General features: G+C 46.2%; 2 protein-coding genes across 13 annotated transcripts in view; one reads left to right on the top strand and one right to left on the bottom strand.

Annotated features, from left to right (window-relative positions):
- Window positions 1-5,893, bottom strand: part of FKBP4 (FKBP prolyl isomerase 4) — an 18,365-nt gene extending 12,472 nt beyond the window's left edge. The window contains exons 1-5 of one of the 9 annotated variants that reach the window (XM_086882495.1): window positions 4,871-4,947; window positions 3,010-3,084; window positions 2,081-2,399; window positions 1,861-2,005; window positions 509-651 (exon numbers count right to left, since the gene is read on the bottom strand). In XM_086882495.1, the coding sequence (XP_086738621.1) occupies window positions 509-651; window positions 1,861-1,969 (252 nt within the window). In that variant the 5' untranslated portion in view covers window positions 1,970-2,005; window positions 2,081-2,399; window positions 3,010-3,084; window positions 4,871-4,947. The other 8 variants (XM_086882499.1, XM_086882500.1, XM_086882494.1 and 5 more) reach the window with 8 other exon arrangements.
- Window positions 5,802-16,722, top strand: part of TCAF2 (TRPM8 channel associated factor 2) — a 23,480-nt gene continuing 12,559 nt past the window's right edge. For all 4 annotated transcript variants that reach the window (XM_086882457.1, XM_086882456.1, XM_086882455.1 and 1 more), the window contains exons 1-3: window positions 5,802-5,915; window positions 14,260-14,386; window positions 15,193-15,822. In XM_086882457.1, coding sequence (XP_086738583.1) covers window positions 15,206-15,822 — 617 coding nt within the window. In that variant the 5' untranslated portion in view covers window positions 5,802-5,915; window positions 14,260-14,386; window positions 15,193-15,205. The remainder of the gene's footprint in view (window positions 5,916-14,259; window positions 14,387-15,192; window positions 15,823-16,722) is intronic.

The raw sequence follows: 16,722 nt of genomic DNA, 5'->3' as shown, positions 1-16,722 counted from the left end.
CCAGCAGTTTACATGGGGCAATTACCTCTTTTCTCCCAGAATTAGCTCTGAAGAGTTAATGTTGTAAAGAAAACATTGTAAGTATAAAAATTGTATTATTGAGTACATTAATTGCTCTTCCTGTTGTTGAAAACCTCACATTAAATATTTTAAAAATTAAATATTATTACTCTCAGTGTTATGAAGTGGACTAAAGATTTAATTTTCTTAACTACTTCAGTCTATCACTGGAATAGTCTGCCCTTCCAGCCTGCACTTTGCTGCTGCAAATCACTCTGTAACTGCAAAATTACAACTGAACACTGAAGATCATTCAAGTATTTTAAAAACTCAAAGAGAAAGGACCCTGAGCCATTACAGAGTGGTTGCAGCCAGACTAAAATTCTATCCACATTACCCAAAACTGACTGTATTATTTTCCTTAGAAAATGTAACAATCCTGTTTCGAAAGGATATTGCATCACACATTTTTTCAAGCATACAGTTTTAGTGACCATGTCTCACATACCTCAAAAATCAATGTAGCATTGGGAGGTATCTTTGGGGGGCTCCCAGCTGAGCCATAGGCATATTCTGGTTTACACGTAATCCGACAGATTTCACCAATCTTCATAGTGGCCACAGCAATGTCCCAGGCTTTGATCACCTCACCTGTACGAGTCAAACACCAATCACACGTGAAAAGTATGATCAGCTGAAACTGAGCATCATCATTTTTGGCATACAAAAGCTAAGGCAGCAGAAATACTGAAGAATACTTGTGCTCACATTTATGTACGTCAGTTTTAAGCCTAATCAAATTATGAAGATTCCCAGGGACCCAAATTTGGCCCAAACATTTCTTCATTCTAGATGCAACAGCTCTTTTCATAGAATAACAGAACACAGACACCAGCTGAAGTGTTTGGCACAGTCTCAAGTGTGAGGAAGTAACAATAAACTCTTCCAAGAGGAAGGCCTTACGGTGAGAGATTGCCTGCTCCTGTTTTGAAAACAGTCCAAACCAACAGCCTTTTCTGTTTGTACTTTTATCAGCTGGCAAAGAAAAGTACCAGTGGTAACTAAAAGTTACACACATTTGTAACAGAAAGGGGGAGGAAAGTAGAAGCAATCCATCCAAAGGGAAGAAAAGCTGTAACAATATCCCCTCTCTTACTCAAGCTCTCCTAATTGCTGCTCCTGTCGACTCATCAAGCAGACCTTCTATTAGTCCTGTATTAATAGGTAGAATTAATATAATCTTAAATTGCAGTGCAATTAATTTATCTGTTTTTTAAAAAGGAGGTATTATTTGTTTTTTAAAAAGGAGAAGGTAAGAAACTTTCAGGGAAGAATACAAGACTGAGTAGTATGATTTGCTGGAGCAACAATGCTTAGATTTTCAAAAAATGAATGACTTTGATAATGAAGAGATGCTCAAAGATTCCTATGTGGGTTAACTTGAGAATTTTGTGGAAAAGAGAGTATGTTTCATCACAAGAGAGCTGACAGCTGCCTGTGTACCCTTGTCCCAGTATCTAGTCACAGTTAAACACCCCTGAACTGAGGTATGCCCCCCAAAAAACCCCAACTAATAAAATGCATATTCTGACTGTTTAACTATCGTTCATCTCTACATTTCAGGACAGATTTGCTCCCCTGGAGTGCTTTGTCTGAGGCCTGTGAATTCTTCAGCAGGCCTCTCAAGGGGCTACTCAGCTCTCTCATTCAGAAAAATCTCCAAGACAGACAGGTTAATTCTAAAAGAATAAACTCTGAAAACAAGTGTAAGTAGCACTTTTGAAAAGCCAAGGAGCCACACAAGGAGATCCCCATCTCAATTATTACCAAAACTGATCAACAGTAAACACAAGATATTACCTTTCCCCAAGTCAAATGAGAATTTGTCTCTTCTGTCCAGACTGGAGTCAAATTTTGTGCCATCGAGAAGCCACCCCGTGTAATGGACGGTCACCTTATCACCTATCATTGGAGACTCTGTCCCACTGCCTTCTCTCTTGACAACCTGAGAAAAACAGCAATCAGCATTAATACCATGGAAATCAAGTCTGCCTGCCCACTGGACACGAATCACAAATACCTAGATACGTGTGTTATCATCTCTAGTAGACAAAGGATTTGCAGGTTTCCTTCAGTCACCTGGAACTGGACTGGCTGTTCTTTCTGCAGATTAGCAGTGCTGCAAATGCAGAACCTCAAGATGGCTGTGCTGTGATACAAGAATTTAACAGGCAACAGTTGGTGCCAGCTTACAGATCTCTGCATTAGGTAGGGCTTTTTCTTCTCTATTCAAGTATTTGCCTCATCACCTATCATCATGCCAGAGTTCAGCGCTCTAGGCAAAGCTCTTAGGAGAATGAGGTGGTTCTTCCCATAGAAAGTCTATTCTAACAAGTAACCTGAAATTATTTGAGTTAAATCAGGCAATTTAACAAAGGTTAGCAGTGTCTCACCCCAAGCAGCTGGTTCCATCAGCCTACAGAGTAACACTTGAAAATTATTTATCGCAATAATTTTGTCTCCCTGCAGTTCTGACATGGATGGCCAGCACCCCTGTCTCACATACAGCTGCAAGGATTTGATTTTCTTCTCAGGGGGTTCCCCAGCCTGCCCAGCAAAACAAGCATTAAATAAATCTACATTATTCAGAAAATGGGGACAATCTCTCTGGTGTTTATTTGAAGTTTATATAAAATTAGAGAATAATAGTGACATATGTCACAGGCAGGGACGTGAGGCCTTGCCCATAACAGGATTCCTTAAGTTCAGATTTGAATTTTTCCCAATACAGATTGAAACATTGAAACCATCTAGCCCCAAGCCAAAGTTCTGCACTATCTTAGCCAGACAAAAAGGGACCAACGCAAGACCCTATTTGCTTGCATCAGAGAGACCTGGAAAACATTCTGTTATGGAAGATAAACATCTATTCAAGGACAGTTACAAGGCATCTCTCTTTTAAATGTCATGTTTCTATATCAATCATGTTTTTCACTGAAGGACGCAGACCTTTGGGAGTCGCCTTCACAAATTTCAGTTTCCTGCAAGCCACCACCACCAATCTCCCACCAGGCCTCCCTGTGACTGAACATATACATTTACATTCATATACAACTGAAATGCCAGGACCCTCCATCCAAAACCAAAGGTTTGCCATCGATAGCTTCTGTCAGACTAACAAGCTGAAAGCATCTCACTGAAAGCATAAAAAACCCCAAACAAACAAACAAAAAAAAAACCAAACCACAAACAAACAAAACCTAGGAAAAAATGCTGCCTGCTGTTTTCTAAAGGAAAGGATGCTCAACATGAAAAGGGATGCCTGACCTCACACAGCACACCATCCCTTTACCCTGCACCAGCACCACAGCAGTTATTAGCATTACAAAACTGATCTCCTGATGTCTCCCCAAGGAAGGCCAAAGTTCAAGCAACCACTCTCACAGAAATAAGGAAACAAAGTATGAGAAGAACACACGAATCAGGTAAGCAACCTAACCTACATCATGCTTAGGCATAAATCTATATAAAGCAGATGCAAACCAGCACTTTAAAGCAGCCAGTCTGATGCAATTTTGAAAAACTAACTGCATTTAATGGAAATTTACTAATCTTTATCAAATGCCATATCCTTGTAGGGTCATAGTAAGGTATTCTAAAGTAACAAATACCTCATTTTCATTATTTATACAGTTTATTTTTTTGCATTTGTTCCATTTTGAACGACTTAAGTTTTGCTGCTGAATATGGCAATCTTATTTTCTGTAAGGTTTACATTTCCTTTTCAGATGGAGAAACAGGATTTTTCAGTTCATATGGCATTTCAAATGGTTTATTGCCAAACTTAATTACTTATTCTAGGAATTGTGTAAGCATATTCAGTAATATCAGGTAAAAACTGTGGCTACTATTCTGATATAAGGCTAATGGGCAAGTAAACACACTCCTGGAATCACTGCAACAATACCAGTACGAAATTGGCGTAGGTTAGTTCAGAGCTAGACGCTTGATTTCAAAAGATGCATTTTGCACTTCAGCAATTATGAGAAAAGTAAAATCCATGAAGGCTGGACTTTGTGACCTCTATGGTATTTTACCTATCATGGCACAATCTCAATTTTTGTGATTTTCACAACCTCACTTTGTTTGCTAACGTTTTCTACTCTCCTCCTCTAAAAAAAGAAAAATTAAAAAAAAAAAAAAGAAGAAAAAAAAAAACAGCCCAAAAAATACTTGCTGCTTCTCCATCATCAAAAAGTAGGTACTGCATGAATCAGGCACGCCAGACCCTCACTGCCTTCTGCCATGCTCAAGGGATCTGAGCCGCAGGAGACCTGGGCAGCCATGCAGATGATAACTCTGATCTGATACCGTACCACATGCAAAACTCAAAAAATTCTCACCTAAGCATGCTAGCATGAAACACGGAAAAGCAGAAATATAGCAGATAATATCTACAATCTGCTCCCTGATACCCCTCCTAAACGGGAGACAGCGCCTCCGTAATGAACCCAGAATTTAGAAGGCTCTAAAGGTTAAACACGGAATTTTGCCTTTGCTGTGGCACCCCTTTCTCCTTCTGGACACCCTAACACCGAAATTTTACTGCGGTTGAATAACGCTTCTAAATAGCCGCTGAAGTTTGTAGCAGAGCCTGAGGAAGTTTCTAGAGATATGGAAATAGGCAACGTCTGACAGAGGAAGTTCGCGCAACTCCCCCTCACGGTATAAATCCTGCTGCCCTTATCGCCTGCCTTCCCAGTACAAAGGAGAGCAGCCGCTGCCCCTCGGCCGCGCCGGGGACCTGCCCGGCCGCCTGCCCAGCGGCACCGAGGGGCGGCCGGGCCGCTCCGGCCCCCGGACCGCGCACCTCGGGCCCGGGGGCTGCCCGGAGCCCGCGCCGGGGCCTGAGGGGAGGCTCGGCCGGGCACGGCGGGGCCGGGCACCGAGGGCACGTGCCCTGCCGGGGCTCCATCTTTAATTCCCAGCCCCGGACACGTGCTGAGGGGGCGGGGATGGACCCGGACCCCCACAACCCGCGCTGCGAACCGGACGGAGAGCCCAGCCCGCCTCTCCCTCCCGCATCTTCCCCTAAACAGCGGGAGAAAAGCCCGAGAGCGGCGAGAAGCGCCTTTTCCCTGAACAACCCGCCCCCCGTGACCCCGAGCTCTCCCGGCGGGCAGCCCCGGCTCCGGCTCGCCCCGGCCAGGGCGGCGGGAGCCGGGAGGAGCGGGGAGCCCCCGCGGGCGGCCGGGCAGCGCTTGCGCAGCCGGGGCGCGCTCCCGCCCTCCGCCGCTGTTGTTTAATCGCCCGCGCTGCGCCAGCCCTGCCTGGATGCCCGGGGACCGCCTCGACCCCTTCCCCGCGGGGCACACAATGGGCCCGGTGGGACCAGGGCGCCCGGGGAGCACCCGCTCGCAAACCAAGGGGAATGCCCCCGCTCCCCGGCGGCGCGGGGACCCCTCCGAGCTAGCGCGGAGGGCAGGGATGGGGAACAGGCGCCCGGTACCTTGAGGACACCCTCATCCTGCTTGGGAGTGATGTCCACCCCTTCCAGGGGAGCCCCGTCCGCTTTCATCTCCTCCGCCGTCATGTCGCCTGCCGCTGCCACCTCTGCGCAGGGAAGGGCCGCCTCGCGGGCTCGGTGCTGCGGTGAGCGCCGGGATGAGACTGGGACAGCGCCTGGCTGCGCCTCCGGCTCCGGGCAGCGCGGTGGGGGCGGGCGCCGCACGCCTCCTTCCCTGCTGCTCTCGCCGCAGCGCCGGCCCCTGCTCGGCGAGGAGGAGGAAGGGGAGGGGAGAGGGAGGGACCGAGAAGTTTCTAGAGCCGCCGCCGGGCTGCCGCAAAGCGCCCGGCCGTGCCAGGGGCCGGGGTGAAAGTGTGCGTCGACCCCGGGGGCGGAGAGGACGGCGGGGGTAAGGCAGCAGCCGCCTGGCCGCGTTACGCTCCGGGGAGGTGGGGGCGAAGGAGAAGAGGAGGAAGAAGAGCTTATTTATGACAGGAGGAAGGACGCGCTTTTATAGCGCCGAGCTTTCAGGGCAGGTGCGCCCACCTCTCGCTGGTGATGCAGGGGAGCCCGGCCCAGCAGCGAGGAGGAGCTGCTGCGCCCTGCCTTGGGGAAGCTTTACTGGAAGCTCCACTTGTAATAAAAGTAACCCGTCTGAGCCTTCAGATATAGCAACCCTGGACAGATGCAGGGCTTATATTGTTTTCGCCCACCTTCGCGCCGTACTGGGTGGTCCCGGGAAAGGTGGTGCAAGTGGGCACAGAAGCACCGTGGGCACAGCGAGCGCGCAGCCTGGGGAACTCGAGCATCCCTCGGTTGCGGTCCCATTGGGAGCCGTGTGCTTGAGAAGCATTGCTTACCCAGGACCAGGGAAGGTAAAGACATGCTTAGGGCACAGAGTGAAAGATCTGCGGCGTGCCCGTCTGTATCCATCCGGATAAAGTAGCATCGATTTGTGCGTCAACCTGCTGCTGCAATATTTGGGGATGCACAGATAGAAATAGCGCTCCCTCTTGATTCGAAGAGCATTAGTACAAATATGCAGGGATAATTCTGGGCTACTCAGTATCTGTACATGCCTCACGGATGGTAGGGTACATTTAGCCGAATCATTTGCAAAATCCAATTATGTAAAATCGGGGTAGAGCCGTAACCATCACCTTCGCCGCAAATAAGGAAAGCCAAAGTGTTTAATGGGCTCAACCTTCCCCTGCAAGCCTTGAACCCCCGCCCCGCGGCGCCGCAGCTTTGCCCACTCCTCGCGTAGGGCGGCACCTTTCCCGGCTGTTCTTGAACTTTCCTTCCCGCCCGCTCCCTCGGCTTTCCCGCTGGGTGCTGGGCGCGGGGCTGGCGCAGCGCGGCTCCGCCCGCCGCTCCCCGCCGGCGGCTCCCGAGCAGCGCCGGGCAGCGGGAGCCGGGCAGCGGGAGCCGGGCCGGGGGAGCGGCGCGGAGCCTCTCGCTGCTGCTGCTGCTGCTGCTGCTGCTGCTGCTGCTGCTGCTGTCCCCGCTGCTGCTGTCCCCGCTGCTGCTGCCGCCCCCGCCGCGCTTGATGCTTGCTGTGCGGCGTGGTGCTTGAGCCTTCAGTAACAAAAGCGGTGGCTGAAGGGGAAAGGAGGCTCGCGGGCGGGCGCGCAGCGTCCCGGAGCCGCCTTTCCAAGCCGCATTGCCGTCTAGCGGCACTCGCAGTGCAAATCCCTGGAGTGGGAGCTTGGGCTGTGAGGGTACAGGCTGCATCTGACCTGACCGGAGCTGCTCTGTGCCAGCCTAAATCTGTGTCTGTGCCTGCTGCACAACGACTGCAGCAGCCTGAGGTGGGCTCTGCCGCTGCCAAAGGAAAGGAGTGGCAAAAGAGACTGAAAGAACCCGTGGTTACTCTGGCAGCTGGGTGTAAACTGCAAAATCTGCAGGTTTCCCCTGAGAAAAAAACATGCTTTTCAACCCCACGCAAACGTACGCTTCAGTTTACTTTCAAACTGAGTAAGAAGGGAGAAAGCAGAGAAGGAAAGGATTGTGGTTTCTGTGTGCATTTGGTCTAGAAGCTTCTAGCTGCTCTCGATTTGCAATTTAACATGGATGAGTTATTTGATTGCAGATTACATCTGTAGGAGGTACAAAGCTGGTTCTGTGCATAGACTCTAGACCTTGATAAACTGAGGAACACAGAGAGAGTCATCTAAGTTGGTTCTGGTCCAGCAGGTCTAGCAGGTCTTGTTGGGGGAGGCACAGCAAAAACACAGGAGATAATTCTTCATCTAATGAGTCTGTAGGGTACTAAATTTACCATCTCCAGTCAGCATTAGTGCACAAGTTCTCCTACGCTCTCAATTCATCTGACATCTTTTTTTTCCTTTAAATTTCCTAAACCAACTACATGTTGGTTTAAAATAAATCTTTGCAGGTCATTGTGTCTTATGTTTGGCAATGAAGTTTCTGTTTAGGACTGGTACTTTATCAGCCGTGTGTTTTCTACTTCATAATCCCGCATTTAAAAATTGCAGAATATGTAATTGGTGCCAAATTTTCTACAACTGCCAAACATGCCTGAACCAAGTTTATAAAGTGATAAGTAGTAGAAAGGAAAGGAGATCTTTTAGTGGAGATCATTTACAGATGTTACACAGCTCATATTTCCAGTCATCCCCTAGTTTTCAGCGTAGCAGTGCAAGCCCTTACATAAGCAATTTAAACCGAGCACTGTGAGTTACGTTCCTTAGTAACTTTTCAAAGACTGTTTAGATACTGTGTGAGGGCCTCCCTGAAGGGCTGTGTGTACAGGGCTTTATGGAAAAGGGGCAGAGGAGCAAAATGACAGTGAGTGTCTGGGGTGATGTCAATGCCATAATGCTTTCAGTAGGGTATGGATGGAGGGAAGGCAGGTCCGGACAGTCTCTTTCTTAAGCCTCTTCTAAGGCCTGCTGATAATACCACAGCATTATAAAGGTGCCTCATGCCAGGCCTGTTCTCAGAAGAAATGTTACAGACACAAAGGAAAGATTTTGGAACTTGATGGGTAGGCTTAGGTGAAGAGAAGATGAAAATTTTGGCAATAGCTTTCAGGCAGAGCGACAGACAAGTGAGGTGATTGCCTAAGGCAGAAGAGAGCATTCTGAGCAGTAAAATGTCCTGAAAAAACAACAAATTCCAGCAAGAGTCTTGAAACAGCCTCCCAGGACGTGAAGCCAACCTAAAGCTGGTCAGCAACATGCTAGATTTAGGAATAGGTTTATGTAAGGACTTGCTAAGGATCACAAGGCTTGGACTTAAAATATAAAAGATGGCATAGGCCAACACAGCTCAAATATAGCTTTATCAACAGGTCCTCCACAGGCAAGGGTGGGACCTCGAGGTGGCTGAAAGCCCATCAGGAAGGTAGGACCTTTGGGGTGCTGTCAAAGGGTTGGCTTCCCAGGTATGCCATGGCTGGAGTCACTGCACTGTGTGGGTTGACCAAAGCCCCACCATGACACGGTGTGGCCTGGAAGTTCACTTGCCAGCTGTGTTGATCATGCTGGCAGCGCAGACTCCCAGGAACTGGGGAAAGGACTGAGGAATGCATGTCTGTACAAGCTCAAAGATGACATTTCGAGATAACAGCAAACAGAGTAACCAAAAAAGGAATGACCCTGACTATTCATTTGTGATTGGAACAGGAACTGAAACCATGCTCATCAAGAGCACTGGGTTCATGCTTAATTGGCTTGAAAGGACTGAGCATGGGGTGTAAGAAAGGAATAAAGGCAGAAGCCACAGCACTCTGTGTTGACTGGCACTGGCCACCAGCTGTCAGGTGGACAGACAGCCAGACATCAGCAGGGTCACCCTGATGCCAGGTGCCAGGGAACACAAAATCCAACTGAGTGTGGCTTGAGTCTGGTGAAGACCTTCCTGGGAAAACTAATACAAAAATATACATCATACACCACGGTCAACAGCGATAATTTGTGCACCCAAGTTATTTGAAGTAAGGCTTTAAAACATTGACTGATTGTAACAAAGGGTTAAGAAAACTTTTTAAGGTTTGTTTGTTTGTTTTTTTTCTTGGCATACATTTCTTCTGAGGGATTGTTTGGTTACTGTTGAAATCCCAAGGAAACTCCAGATGCTCCTCTGTGGTGTATCACACTTATACTGAGCTGGAAAAGAACGTGTCTTAATAGATCAGGGACAGCTTTAATTATTTCTGCTTGCTTCATTACAAAAAATAATGGCGATAAGGAGGATGCAATTCTCAGTTTATGGAATTGCACTTATTTTTGTTGCAATAAGCAGTGCTACCATTGAGGTCCACAGTAGGGCACAAACCTTCATCAGTCTGACCCTACACTCATATTTTATGTGACATGTTAGTGATAGATTATTAAGTTGCCCATCACCTGAGTTTTGCCCTGACTGTTCTTCAGTCTCAGCATCACTGAGCTGTCCTGGTATCCCTGCTTTCCCTTGCTCCCCAACAGGATATATCAAATCAAGTTCCGTGCTGTCCTTTTAGTCTGGGAGGAAGGAAGTTGTTGTTTTTCCATATTTATGACCACATCACTGTGGACTACAGTACATTGGCATGGCCCATACACCAAGACCATCAGAGCTCTTTTCTGCTCCTTTTCAAATGAAGGCAGTGGTGCTCACTCATCCCCTGCTTTAAAACCGAGCAGCATTTACAGGGGAGTGATCTGAGCTGTTACACAGCAGGCCTGCAAATAAGACTCAACCATTCCAGCTCCAGACTGGAAAAGGGCCCTGTGTCTCCATTTCCTGGGAATTTCTGTGCTGCTCAGCTCCCGGTTCACCAACAGATGTCAATGCTTTCCTAAAATTACAAGCTGTAGGACTTAAAATTAGGCGAGGTCTCATTTTTTAAAAATGATTCTCTAATAAAGTTATGATTTCTTCTATGCTTCTGTACATTGATTCCTATTATTTGGTGATTTCATTTATGTGTCCTTCTTAGATCCCAGGTATACATTTTCAAAAAGACTAAACAACACTTGTTTGTATAGACATCTCTTCTGATTCAGTGTATCCCTGTCTTTACCAACTATAGCTCATTAGTTAACTTTCAACTCAAAGAAATTTAGTAAAATATATTTTAATTGAGATGTTATTTATTTTTTCAAATGCAAAATTAATTAAAAAATACCTGATCATGTTTCATCAATTGGTTTAATTTTGTTCTTTCCCTGCCTTGAAAGTAATTAAGATTAGTGGACAAATGTATGTTTAAACATTCAGATTTTCTATTTTTTTGCATCCCATTGACCAGTGAGTGTACCCTAATGTGTGCATGGTAACACCACCAGAAAGGATGGGCAATTCACATTGTTTTTTCCTTAAACCACTGCAACGTTTTACTAGGCTTGGTAATTGCAATGTTTTATAATTATTCACTATTGGCATTATCACTATTGCTGTGAAATGCCACATGAAAATAGTGCCAGTAACAGTAATTACACATGGTAATTGCCTGATTGATTCTGTTGCACTTTTACTAAAAAACTTTTTTTTTTTTTAAGGCTCTATCAACTTCAGTCTGTTTCCTAATAACTCTTAGGACTGTCATTGTTAAAAAATAATAAATACTTGCTGTAGCTTCCTTTGGTAATTGCTATCTTGATCTAATTTTAGAGTTCTCATTAATTTGCAACCTAATCTACTTTTTCTTTGGCTCTCTTTCCCTTAGGTGTATTTAACTGCATTTTTTTTTTTACTTTTATTATGCAATTCTGGAAAGATTTTCTTAATGTATTTTTTCCCTAATTTTTTGTTTCCCATGCAAGCTTTCCTGCTTGGCTTCTTCTCACTTCTCCATCCCTTTTCCCTGGATGTGCCAGAGGAAGGTCAGGTTAAATGTTAGGACTATTACAGTGTCTCGCCACTGTTACCATAAAAGATTTCTTCTTTTTAGCCAAATCTACAAAATCCAAATCTACCCTCTTTCAGTTTAAAATCTTGTTGCTGATGAACAACTGATGAATGGAAATAAGTATTTTTGTCACTTCAGTAAATGCCAAACATCAGCATTCCTCTCTTTGCTCAGTTTGTTGGTAAACATGGGAAGAAGCAAGAATCCACCAATTCCTTACTGCTTACAGACTTTGCAGCATTCTTGGTTCTTAGTTACTGTGCAGACAGCTAGATTGCAAATCTGAAAGAAAGGAAAGACTGGGAAACCCATGGACCCACCCTAATGTGGAAGAACAGCCAAATCACAAGAAATGGTGTGTCTTACTCACTTAGGCTGCCTGTGTTCTTAACAGGTGAGACATCTCAGTGCCTGCCTTGCCTCTTTTGTCCTATACCTCATAGATACTGCACAATCCCATGATTTTTACTCATGGAGGTCCTCCTGTGTTTTGTAGGGACCTTAAAGACTCAACCGAAAGTGACTGACCACTTAACAAAGAAAATCTATTCCCATATTCACCCTCAGAGATTGCCCGGGTCCTCTGTCTCAAAGATACTCTTCCTGAGTGGACCAAAGGGTATTCTTTCCTTAGAATCATAACTCTTTTGCCTGTGTGTGATGGCTTTTGGACAGTAGATGATGGAATCTTTAAGTCTGCATTTAATGAAACCAAATTACCTTCCCATCACATTTTTGTCCCTTTTCCAGAGACAGAAGAAAGACTAGGATAGATTTAGTTATTTGGCAGGGTTTATAAATGTCTGCTCCAATATCTACTCTCACAGTATTCTCAGCTCTGCAGGGAGTAGGAACTCCCTGGAGGTGAGAGGTAGAAGGGGCAGGAAGGAAGATACAGAATTCTTTGTCTTGTCTTCTCAAGACAAGAATCTTTGTCTTGAGATGCTGTCATGGAGAATTTTTACTTCCACGTTAGGAGGGAAGGCAGCTAGGAGCCAAGATCTTCCTCTTCCTTCTACTGGTTATTTCCTCCTAATTGATGTGAGAAACAGCCAGCTCAGTCTTCTGCAGCTTCCTTCAATTCTTGTTAGACATGTATGTTCTCTGTTCCTGCTGAGTTTTCTCCCTTCTCTCTCTAGAAAGAGATCATCTGTAATTGTGTCTGCTCGGGATCTAATGTTTGCACTTTTTCTCTCCACTTGAAATGCTTAATAAAATTGAAATGGAAAAAAATATTATTACGTGGGAATTGGGAATTCTCTTACATAGTCACAACTGCTTTCAGTCAAGAGAGTTAAAATTCTTTCCAAAACAGCCATATCTTGTTCTGGATAAATGCCAGGGAGCAGGAATGTTCCTAGGTTGAGTGTAGGATGTTAGTTTTCAGGTCCAGTGATAAGAAGAAAAGTGGGAGTAAGAAGTTTGCTGATCTGAAATCAAACCTAGTCCTATGTTTGTCCCCATGTAGAATAACTGAGGGACAATCCCAAATACAAGCACAAATACAGGCTGAGTGGCAAATTAATTTAGAGCAGCCCTGCCAAGGAGAACTTGAGGGTGTTGGTTTGACCAGAAGTTCGACATGACCTGGCAATGTACATTCACAGCCTAGAAAACCAACCTTGCCCTGAGCTGCATCCAAAGCAGCATGAACAGCAGGGCAAGAGAGGGGATTCTACCCCTCTGCTCTTGTGAGACCCTACCTGGGGTGATGGATCCAGCTCTGGGGTTCCTAGTGCAAGGAAAACACAGACCTCTTAGAGCAAGTCAAGAGGAGACCACCAAGATGCTCAGAGGGCTGGAGCACCTCTCCTATGGAGACAGGCTGAGAGAGCTGGGGTTGTTCAGGTTGGAGACAGCTCCAGGGCCACCTTGGAGCCCCTTCCAGTACCTAGAGGGGGCTACAGGAGAGCTGGAGAGGGACTTCTTGTGAGGGCATGTAGTGACAGGACAAGGGGGAATGGCTTGAAAGAGGGCAGATTTAGATTAGATGTTAGGAAGTAATTATCTACTGAGGATGGTAAGACACTGGCAGAGGTTGGCCAGAGAAGCTGTGGATGTGCCATCCCTGGAAGAGTTCAAGGCCAGGTTGAATGGAGCTTTGAGGGCCTGGTCTAGTGGAAGGAGTCCCTATCTGTGGCAAAAGGTTTGAAACTATGTGTCCTTTAAAGTCCCTTCCAACCCAAACCATTCAGTAGTTCTGTGATTCTATCATTTAATATGAGTTGCTGAAACTATCTACCTGCTTTTCCTCTCCCCTGCACCATGGTTAGTGTGTCGGTATAGGTACATTAATATCAAATCCACAGAAACCATCAAAAAAACCTTCAGTATCTTCCAAGACAGTGTTACTACTTTGGTGCATGATTTTAGTAAAACACTCTAAAACACTAGATCTTGTATTTGCCTTTACATGTAGGGCTTCTTCAAACCCAAGGACACAAAGCTGGGATTCAGGCTAAGCCAGCAATCAAGCACTAGGTTACTGGTCAGCATAGGTTTTAACCTATGTTAATCAGCAGCTTTGACTCATGAATCATACACAAAACAATAGTGGAGTGCCATGACAGTTTTGGTGGAAAACACAGCTTCCAGGCATGACCAGAGAGGATAAGCAATACTGTCATTGTAGATCATCTAGTCTTTTCCTGGACTTGCCATTTTCCTGTGTTTGGATGACAAGGGTTTGCTTTCAGGGTAGCCAGATATGAAGTGCTTGTGAAGCCTGGTGTTGGTGTGGAATGCTGCCAAGGGAAGGTCCACACCCCTTCAGAACAGCTCCTTCCCTTACTGTAGGTGTTGTGCTCAAAGTAAATCTTCTGAATCCTGAATTACATAAACTGGGTGGGACTGGGTCATACTCTCATACCTCAAAGCCTTCCTGTTTGCACAGCCACAGCTGCCCCAGCTCAGCAGAAGACAGCTTTGGGGAAAGGATGAGCCAAGCTTTCAAACCGAGGGAGCCTTAACAGAGACAGAGCACGTGTCACTCACAGACCTCAAAGGGCTTGGCAGTCAAGGTCGGTACACTCTCTTTACTTCATGGGTGGGAAAACAGACAAAACACGGCTATGGGAAAGGGAAATTATTTGATTGAGATTGTGATTGTAAAACAGTTTGGATCAGGGAAGTAAGGCATGAATCTCCTGTGCCCAGACATGCTCTCCTGGGTACCGTGTGCTTCAAATTGACAGCTATTGCAGGGAAGCTGATTGTCTCCATCATTTTTGCTGACTCTCCTCACAGCACCTCCTAATACTAAGCACAGGCATATAGTGCCTAAATGGAGGTAGAAAAGTGCAACTTTGGAATACCATGTTGCAGCAACAGCATGTAGCTCTGTACATATCCAATTAGGAGCTAAAATGTGGACCACATGTTTGAATTATATTGTGCTTTGTGTTGATACAGTCTTTTCATTTTCTGGCTGTTGGTGTGTAAACCATACAAGTTCCTAGTAGACTTCCTGGAACCTTTGGCACTCTCCCTCTTCAAATAAATTGTTAATGGGAAAGTGAATACCTTTATTTCCCTGTTTTCCTCCATGGTGTATAGGAGAATTTATTGAAACAGTCACTTTGTCTCCATAATCATGGTATACTTGTCACTTCTATTTAAATAGTGTGATAACAAAGCTAAACAAGGAAACAAACAACCAAAACAACAAACCAACCAAATCCCAAAAAAAGCTGTATCCACAAATCCGAGTCCTCTTTGTTTGGAGTTCCTGCTAGACAACAACAAAAAAAACTGCTCTTTGAGGTCGTTACAGCTGTTCCTTATTGCTGAACTATCCTGTCTGGATGTTGTTCTCTCCACCACACAGGAGTGTCCTGGAGATGAAACCCTGCGCCACTTACGAGCTGTTAGTGGATGGTGTTGGGACATGGGACTTCACTGGAGGTTTTGTTCCCTGTGAGCTGCTCCTTGTTGGAGAGGATGCCTACCCTGTGCTCCTGAGCGCTAAGAAGCAGGTCCTGATTGCTGTTTCACAGTATGGGAAGGGCCGGATGGTGGTTGTTTCCCATGAAGGAATCCTGAAGGGCCCCAAGTTCTCCCAGTTCCTCAGAAATGCCGTAGAGTGGCTCAAGCCTTGCCCAGAGGCCCTGGTTGGGGTTCATCCTCGTCTGGATTCCCTGTCCCAGGTGCTGCTTGGGGCTGGCACCCGAGTGCAGGTGGGGGCAGAGCCCAGCCCATCCATGGGGGTGTTCTGTATGGATGCCTATGACAGCTCCCAGGCCAAAGGCGTTGTTGACTTTGTCAAAGGGGGTGGAGGGCTTCTTGTTGGAGGCCAAGCCTGGTATTGGGCAAGTCGACACGGCAAGGAGAAGGTGCTGTTTGAATTCCCTGGGAACCAGGTGACCAGTGTGGCTGGCGTGTACTTCACAGGAAACACAGTGGAAAAAGGCATCTTCAAAGTCGCCAAGAAGATTCCCAAGATCCCTTTAGTTGTCCCGTGAGTACCTGAATTACCCTCTCTTTAAACCACCGATCAGGTTATGTGGGTGAGTTGTTTATAGAAGATTTGGGAGGTGAGAGGTGAGGGTGATGGTGATGGTTCTTTAATAACCAAGGTGGAATTGTTCCATTCCAATTTGAACGGGACCGTTCCCATTTTTTGCAATTCAATAGAATGCTGTCTTCAACTGCTTCCAGCGCAGCAGGACCAGGCCCAGGGAATCCATTCTAAGAGAAGGAAATGAGAGGAGCCATATTTTAGAGCAGCATGCCTGATCAACTGTACCTGAGTGAAATGCAGCAAAACAGGAACTCCTCTCCCTCTCCCCACACATCTCTACATTGAGGGCAACTTTCCCACAGCTGAAAACCGGGTTGGAGATGAAGCAGCTCTCTGGGCCGGGCTCTGGCTGACAGCTGCTAAACCTGTTTAGCCTGTTCCTTGCAGGAATTTGATTCTGCGGGTAAACCCCTGGAGCTGGCCAGAGCTGAGGCTGGGTGCCTCCTCCCTTCTCAGCTTCTGACACAGGCTGTGGGCAAGAAATCTCAGTGCTCCCCATTTGTTTGGGATTCCAGCCTGGCTCTTTGTGTTCTGGGTTATCAGGTGTAAAACTCAGGGCTGTTATGACTCATATTGCACAACTGACCAGGCATTGGAGTCATGGATATTGCCCTGCTGTCTTCCTCCCCTTGCCAGTGGCTATACCAGGCTCTTTCTCCTGCCACTTTCTGCTAAGTTACATAAGGCACAGCAGGTTCTCCAAGGAGCATTAGTGCTGCTGCACTTCCTCTGTGTGGCAGCTTCATTTCTCTGTAGTGACAGCCACAGCAATTATAGTAAAATTCCCTGCAAGGCTTTCCTTCACAGCTTTTTCCTTGTGGATATAGAATACTAAAG

This window comes from Cyanistes caeruleus, chromosome 3 (genome assembly GCF_971803275.1).
Source record: "Cyanistes caeruleus chromosome 3, bCyaCae1.hap1.1, whole genome shotgun sequence".
Lineage (NCBI taxonomy): Eukaryota > Metazoa > Chordata > Aves > Passeriformes > Paridae > Cyanistes > Cyanistes caeruleus.
This window is presented reverse-complemented; position numbering and strand designations above follow the sequence as displayed.